Source organism: Octodon degus, unplaced genomic scaffold, assembly GCF_000260255.1.
Source record: "Octodon degus isolate 3935 unplaced genomic scaffold, OctDeg1.0 scaffold00315, whole genome shotgun sequence".
NCBI classification, from domain to species: Eukaryota; Metazoa; Chordata; class Mammalia; order Rodentia; family Octodontidae; genus Octodon; species Octodon degus.
The window spans coordinates 206,028-214,585 of NW_004524891.1; the positions used below are offsets into that span (position 1 = coordinate 206,028).

The window sequence follows — 8,558 nt, forward strand, 5'->3', positions numbered from 1 at the left end:
GAAGGAAGGAAGGAAGGAAGGAAGGAAGGAAGGAAGGAAGGAAGGAAGGGCAGGGAAGATAGCTCAACTGTGTAAGTACCTGCCTGGCAAGTGCAAGGACTTGTTCAACTATTTAATCATGTTGTTAGTATTTAATCATGTTGTTAGTATTAAATCAGAGTGGAATAACAGGGGCTGGGGAGATGGCTCAGTAGAATAAGTGCTTGCCTGGCAAACACAAGGGCCTGAGTTCAATCCCCAGTTCTGAAAAAAAAAAAGTGTAATAACAGCATTGATATGAAATACATTTACAATTTCAAAAGTTTTAAAAATTTTCAGTGACAAATACTTATAGTTTTAAAAGTGGGGCCAGACAAATAGCTCAGCTGATTAAAGCGCCTGCAAGTAGGCACTGGACCAGGGTTCAATCCCCGGACCCGCCAAGCCGGCCCACTCCCAGGGTGCACTGAGACAGTAATTGAGACTGGGCAGGTTGGTGCGCACCTATAATCCCAGCTTTTGGGAGGTTGTAAACAGGTGAATCACTATGAGTCCAATCTAGTAGTAAGACCCTGAACACCCACCCTGTAGACCCTTCCCTAAAATACAAATAAATAAATACATAAATAAAAATTAAAAATGATGCATGTGAAATAAAAAAAATACAACTAATTTTTCTAGAAAAATAAAAGTGCTTCTGCCTCTCATAAAATTAAATTATAATTTGTTGAATAAGATAAAGTGTGAAATCCAAATATGGATATATGGCCCCACTCTATGAGGCACTAACTTAATACCTCTGTTAGCTTGTAAACAACTGGAGGGCTGGCCAAATAGCTCAATGGATTAAAGCGGTGCCTGCAAGCAGGTGCGGGGGCTGAGGGTTCAATCCTTGGGCCTGCCGTGCTGGCCCCACCCCCAGGGCACGCTGAGGCAATTGGGACTGGGCATGGTGGGGTGTGCCTGTAATCCCAGCTCTTGGGAGGCTGTAAACAGACGGATCACTACGAGTCCGATCTAGTAGTGAGACCCTGAACACCATGTAGATCCTTCCCTAAAAAAAATAAATAAAAAATAAAATAAATTTTAAAAACAATTGGATGTCATCTTTCATTGTTTCATCAAATTAGGAAAAAATATTTTATACTAAATATAAAAGGACAAGAGACATATAGATACATTAATTTTAAAAGGAAAAAGTTCTCAATAAATTTGAAAAAAAATAAAGTAACAGGGCTGGCCATATAGTTTAGTGAATTAAAGCATCTGCTTAGGCAGGTGCAGGGACCAGGGTTCAATTCCCAGGCCCCACTGCCCAGATGTACTGAGATTGCAACTGACACTGGGCATGGTGGTGTGCACCTGTAATACTGGTGCTTGGGAGGCTGAAAGCGGGGATCACAATTCTGATCTGTTTAAGGAAACCCTGTAGACCTTGTACTAAGATACATTTTTTAAAAAGAAATAAAGTAACAACCACTCACCTTTCAGAAGCCTCTGAGAAAAAGCTATTGCATGGCTTAGGACACTTTCACAATGCAGCCAATATGTATTCCAATTTTGCCATAAAGAATTCTTTTTGAGCAGTAGCCATGTTCATCTGAGCAAGTAAAAATGAAGAGTCAGGGAGAAACTGGCCATGCAGAGCGAGTTTGGGCCAAGCAAAAGAGGAAAAAGCAAGATGAAAGAGCATCCTGGAGGAGGTGGGGCAGGCTGTCATGTGGAGAGCCATGATAGCCTACCATAAAAAATTTAAAAGAAAAATATTTTGCTCCTTGAAAATAATTTCCTCTCTTGTTCTGATCCTGCTAAGAATATTTTTTTTTTACTTCCGACATATTTTCATTTATTCTCAATGGCAACAGAAACTGTCTCAAAATAAATGCAGGTATTTCATGTTTTCAAGACACATTTTAAAATATGCTATTTCAATAGCAGCTTAAAAGCCATACCTTGCCCTCTTTAGCAATGGTGTTAATTAGAAAGTCAGTCCTCATGTTGTCAACATTTGACACCAGAATGGAGCTCGACTCAGGAGTGGGATCAGATGGGTGCACATACTCCTGCGGACACGTGCTCCAGTGCATCCAGGTCCCTGAGGTAGGCAGATAACGGTCACATCTTCTTATCAGTAAACTAACTTCTACCTTCCTGCTAAGAATATTTAGTGTCTTTAACATCAGATATTTGTTGTTGTTATATATTAAGTTATATATTTTCACATAGTATTTTAAAATAAATAGATAACAGAAAATTTGTTTTTGCAATGCAGTAATTTTAAATCATTTTACTAAGAAGCACCTTTTTTTAATGCTGGTCTAAACTTCTAGTATAAAACCTAAACAGTACTTATTTCCTTTTTTTTTTTTTTTTTTTCCACATGCCTTCAGGGCAGGTTTGGCTGACTTGAGTTGTGGGGATCGAACAACAGCAACCTGAGCCTGACTGCTTTGTTGAAGCAGCCACTTAAAGAACTGACCTAAGGGGCAGGCCCCCAGTACTTATTTCTGAAGTAGGATTTTTCTCCAATTCTAGTAACTTCATACCATCACTAAGGATGTCAACTTCTTCTTTCTAGACTTTTGGAAGTGTTTAATAATGTAATAGGTAAGGTATTACAGATGTCATGTTTGGATAAACATTTATTGCATAATATTAAAAGAAAGCTAAATAAATAAATTCTTATATAATGGTTTCCATTTTGTTTGAGCCAAATAGATTGTTGAAGTCATGGACCACCACAGTTCCTGTTTCTCATTTCTGTTTCTTTATTCTTCATAGTTTTCTAATGAACAAATTAGTATTTCTGAGTAAGAATATATACAAAAGATGACATTTCTACAAAAAGCATAAAGACAAAATGTCAACTCACAGTATAAAATTTTTACATAGCATTACAAATGCAGAGACTGCTGCTCTTCGTATGACTGGTCACTCCTTTAGAAGACTACAGCAAAGATTGAATTGCTTAAAATACTTTGAAGTACAGTAAATTCTTTAAACCACAAACATACCCTTCATCTATTGTGCTGCTAGGGAATACACGAGCAAAATCTATCATTTGTGCTCCTACTTCTGCCGTCTCTTGGCAACTAGTGAGAGGAAGGTGTGGGAAACACTTCAGCTGGCATTTATGTCCATTTATGTCTAAACCTTGTGACATGATTTTCACGCATTGTCTTGCTCTATGTTTTCAACTTTTTTTATTTTATTTTAGGGAGGGGTCTACAGGGTGTTCAGGGTCTCACTACTAGATTGGACTTGTGATCCGCCTGTTTACAACATCCCAAAAGCTGGGATTAAGGTGGGCACCACCACGCCCAGTCTCAATTGCCACCTCAGTGCACCCTGGGGGTGGGGCCAGCACGGCAGGCCTGGGGATTGAAGCCCCGGCCCCTGCACCTGCTTGCACATGCTTTAATCCACTGAGCTATTTGGCTGGCCCTTTCAACTTCCAATGAAATCTGACTGTGATGCCTTTTGCAATACATTTTTCTGTGATGAGCACACATCCTGGATAACTTCTTGCCTACTGAAGACTACTTTTCCATTCACTGTGGAACTTAACATATGAAAATCATCATTGTATGCCTATACTTCTGTGTCTGACAGTTACCCTTTAGACAAAATCTTTTCTGCCAAAGTTCTGTCATTTGATTTTGTGGTGGTTGGCTGAAATGAACCTTCATAAACAAATAGTAGTGAACTTACATAAAAAGTAAGCTGCTTCTGGCTTTCAAACCACTGCCAAATTTTCTTAGTCCTCTGACTACTGGCAGCACAGATCATTTAAGCCAAACCATTATGAAAAATCTTGGAGAGCCCATCTTTTAGCGCCTCCCTTGCTGTGTGTCTTCCATAGTGCTGGTCTTGCATCTCATAGCGATCACAGTGAACAAACCTTCATGCCAAGCACCAAGCATTCAACTTCTTCCATTAATGGGCACTTGCTGATCTGCTGCTGAATCCTCAGATGAGGCAAAACTATCATGGCTTTTTCATCATATTTTTACATTTATAGCCATTGTACTAGGCTAAATTATTAAATTTATTCCATATATTCCAATTTTAGGCATAAATCATTCAGTGCAGTGAAAGGTAAGCAGATATAACATTTTGGCAAATATTTTTGCAGCTCTAGAAGAACACCATCACTACCATCAGCATCATAAATCATATTATAAAAGTCCAGCTCTCTTGGGCCCCTTGAGGTGGCTGAAACTGTCTTAAGACTGCGCCATCTGGGTGCTGCAATATACTCACTTTGCCCTTCTTGTACAAGTGCCCGGTCATCTGCTGTGAGAGGGACAAACAGCCAACTTCAGAGTGCCTTTGCAGGCAGCATTGCTTGCCTGTGGGGTCTGCCTTTCTGGGGTGCTGGATGCTGGGAGCCAGAGCAGGATAGCAGCTCTGTTACTACAATGGAGAGCACAAGCCATAGCAGCAGGAGCAACAGTAGGAAAAACTAGGGCAGAGGGAGGGGCCACAAGAAATGTCAGGGTAGCTCAGGCTGCCATGAGGAGACCCTGGGGTACCCACGGGGGCTGAGGCATGGACCCTCCCTGTGCCCCACTGTCTACTTAGGGCAGCTCCCAGTTCTCCCATAGCCTTAACATAATCTCACCTACTCTCTCCCATTGATATAGCATGTGTGCCCATTGAGTGTTAGGAGGAATTTGGATAAAGAAATCTTGTAGGCTGTGTCGTTGTTGTTGTTGTTGTTGTTTCGGAAACAGGGATTGAACTCAGGCCCTTGCGTTTGCCAAGGAAGCACTTATTCCATGCAGCCATCTCCCCAACCCTTTTTTTCTTTTTCTTTTTTTTCTTTCTTTCTTTCTTTCTTTCTTCTTTTTTTGTGTGTGTGTGTGTGTGTGTGTGTGTGTGTGTCCTTGGTGTAGTTTCAAGTAATAACTCTTCTGGGTCCTGAGACTTCATTCTGACTCTTTGTCCCAGCCTAACACCTTGAAGAAAGCCCTCTTTACATCCTTGTTTCTGAGGCTGTAGATTATGGGGTTGAGAAAGGCAGAGATGACATTGTAGAACAGAGCCAGCTTCTTGTCTTCTTCTGGGGAGGACTGAGAGCCAGGTCTCATATACATAACCATACACGGGATAGAGAACATGGTGACCACAGTGATGTGGGAGGCACAGGTGGAGAAGGCCTTGAGCCGCCCTTGGTTTGAACGGATCCTCAAGATAGCAGCAAAGATATTGATGTAGACAATGATGATAAGGGAAAGTGGGACCAAAAGAAGGATGAAACCCAGGAAGAAGTCCAGCCGGTCATTGAGAGAGGTATCTGCACAGGCCAGCTTCAAGACAGCAGGCACTTCACAGAAGAAGTGGTTGATCTCATTGGGGCCGCAGTAGGGAAGAACCATGGCAGAGACAGTATAGACCAGGGCACAGCTGATACCCCAGAATGCACAGAAGGCCACCAGGGATCCACACAGTGAAGAGTTCATGATGACCTTATACCTGAGAGGATGGCAAATTGCCACATACCTGTCAAAAGCCATGATTGCAAAAAGCCAAGACTCAGTGATTCCCAGCATCAGGAAGATGTACATCTGGGCTACACATCCAGAGTAGGAGATGGTCTTCGTCTTGCAAACCAGATGCACGAGCATCTGGGGCACTGTGGTGGTGACATAGCCCAAGTCCAGAATGGACAGGACACTGAGGAAAAAGTACATTGGTGTGTGGAGGCGGGAATCTGTGCGTATCAAGGTGATAATGAGCCCATTGCCCAGAAGGGTGACAAGATAAAGGATGAGAAAGACACTGAATAAAATAAGATTGATTTTTGTGTTACTAGAGAATCCAAGAAGAATGAACTCAGTAAGAGAGCTGTGGTTTCTCCGGAGAAATTCCTGCATCCTTACACCTGTAGAGAAGAAAAAAAAACAAAACACAGCTATTAATCAAGAATGTCAAACTCCAGAGTCTAGCTCTATTGTTATTCATATGAGTGTCAAACATGAATTACTAAGTACACATGAAGACATCCCCAAAGTTAGGAACCAAATGTTTTAAAAGGACTTCCATTTTATATGAAACCTGTTAATATTGTGCTATACAATCCCTGTTTATTCTGAGATCCCAAGTGACACATTCCATATTTCAAAATGTAGAATTTGCAAAAAGAGGGTCCAAAATGAATGTTTTACACATCACCATTCATGCAGTTTATTAAAAATTTCAGCTCTTTTCCTCCCTGGCTATCTGAGCTCTTTTCCTCGCTGGCTGTCTGAAGATCCATTGCCATCATGAATGACACTGTAACTATCTGAACTTGGAAGTTCATGACCAACCAACTTCTTCAAAGGGAACAAATTGTCATTGATGTCCTTCACCCTGGAAAAGCAACAGTACATAAGACAGAAATTCGGGAAAAACTCGCCAAAATGTACAAGACCACACCAGATGTCATTTTTGTGTTTGGATTCAGAACCCATTTTGGTGGTGGCAAGACGACTGACTTTGGCATGATTTATGATTCCCTGGATTATGCGAAGAAAAATGAGCCCAAACATAGACTTCAAGACACGGCCTGTATGAGAAGAAAAAGACTTCAAGAAAGCAGCGGAAGGAACGCAAGAACAGAATGAAGAGAGTCAGAGGCATCGCAAAGGCTAGCGTTGGTGCTGGCAAGAAGCCGAAGGAGTAGAGATTCTTCAGGGACTGTCTGCAGTGACTGCAACTTGTTTTGCGAGAGGATTTAATAAACTGTAAAAATTTCAACAAAAAAAATTTCAAAGAGGTCACAGAATGAATTGAATATTGAAGAATCTCATGCCGTACAGGGACACCTGCCTCCACCTTGTAACTCTTTTCAAAATTAGCTGCCACTGGACTATTCAAAGAGCATGTGGGTATTTGAACCTTTAGAGACAGTTATTGCACGTTGAATTTAAGCTTGGAGTACCGGGAAGATATCATTTGGTACTAAACTATACTCTATAAAAAGTCAAAGTCATGTGCTTCCATAAACCAGAGGCGATTATAGGGAGTCAGTGCGATACAATAACAAAGCTTAAAATATAATAAATGGTGTAGTAGACATAATTTAAGGCATAAAATGTGGAAGGAAGAAAAAGAAAGAAAGAAAGAAAGAGAAAGAGAGAGAGAGAGAGAGAGAGAGAGAGAGAGAGAGAGAGAGAGAGAGAGAAAGAAAGAAAGAAAGAAAGAAAGAAAGAAAGAAAGAAAGAAAGAAAGAAAGAAAGAAAGAAAGAAAGAAAGAGAAAGAAAAAAGATTCAACAACTTCTGACAATCACCAGTTCTGATAACCCACTACCGTTATGGACTATTGGACTATATTGGGTTATTTTGCTGAATTCAAGTACCTACAATCTTTGGACTGGCATAAAGTATGAAAAGGTCCTTTAAAGACTTCTCCAAATACAGCTTCTTTAACAGCAATGGAGCATCCCTCTTTGACAAAACAAAATAAAAAAGGAGATTATAAGTAAAGGACCAGCTCTGCTGTTCCTGCTCCTGGTTGGCGGGGTCAGGTGCTAGGAGGCGGCCGCAACCACCGACTAGAGGGCTAAGCTGAAGACCATCCGCAGCGGCGTGCACAAGATCGACACGTACCTCAACGCCGCGCTGGACCTACTGGGCGGCGAGGACAGGCTGTGCCAGTACCGGTGCTGCGACGGATCGAAGCCTTTTCCACGCTATGGGTATAAGCCCTCCCCACCCAACGGATGCGGCTCTCCACTATTCGGTGTTCACCTGAACGTCGGCATCCCTTCCCTGACTAAGTGCTGCAACCAGCACGATCGGTGCTATGAGACCTGTGGTGAGAGCAAGAACGACTGCGATGAGGAGTTCCACTCGGGCCTCTCTAGGATCTGCAGGGGCGAGCAGAAGACGCTGGGCCTGGCTCAGAATGCGCAGGCCTGCGAGTCAGTGGTGGAGCTCCTGCTCGATAGTTGTCATCCATCTGGGCTGCAAGCCGTACCTGGACAGCCAGTGAGCTGCTTGCTGGTGTCGCTACGAGGAGAAGACCGATCTCTAAGGACTGACAGCTGGTGACTGGAGAAGATGGAGGATTTAACCTTTGCCAAAGAACTGATGTTGGCACAGCATAAAGTGGCCTGGGTTTGGTGAAAGGATCATTTTAAGACCTAACAAGACTATATTTGATGTTAAAACCTGTAAGTAAAAACTCAAGGAAAACAGTGGGGGTGGTGGTGCACACCTGGAATCCCAGCACCAGGAAACTGAAGCAGGAGGATCATCCAGAGCGCAAGACCAGCCGAGGCTGCATAGCAAGGCACTGTATTAAAAAAAAAAAAAAAAAATGGTTGGGAAGGTGGAGTGTGTGCCTGCCTTCTCAGGACAGGACGTTGCTGCTTCGGTTGCCAAATGTCTTGATCGTTGTCAGAACCAGGAATGTGTTAGGAAAGATATTGTGTACAGAAAAATGTATAACTGTCAGAAGAGCATATACATATTTTTAAAATATCAAATATTTACTATAAATTCTATGCAACATCTTTGGAAATAAGGAGAGATCTTCACTTACTACTATTTACTATAAAATTTCCAATAAACATCTATACCTGGAAAA

At 41.9% G+C, this 8,558-nt stretch overlaps 1 protein-coding gene and 3 pseudogenes across 1 annotated transcript; 2 read left to right on the forward strand and 2 right to left on the reverse strand.

Annotated features, from left to right (window-relative positions):
• Positions 1–1,510: 1,510 nt before the first annotated feature.
• Positions 1,511–4,617, reverse strand: LOC101581910 (annotated as a pseudogene).
• A 292-nt stretch (positions 4,618–4,909) lies between these two features.
• On the reverse strand, positions 4,910–5,858 carry LOC101566551 (olfactory receptor 2A12-like). Its single transcript, XM_004647592.1, has one exon. It carries the CDS (start codon positions 5,856–5,858, stop codon positions 4,911–4,913), a length of 948 nt encoding a protein of 315 aa, XP_004647649.1. The 3' UTR covers position 4,910.
• A 390-nt stretch (positions 5,859–6,248) lies between these two features.
• Positions 6,249–6,649, forward strand: LOC101566955 (annotated as a pseudogene).
• A 199-nt stretch (positions 6,650–6,848) lies between these two features.
• Positions 6,849–8,386, forward strand: LOC101582298 (annotated as a pseudogene).
• Positions 8,387–8,558: the final 172 nt, after the last annotated feature.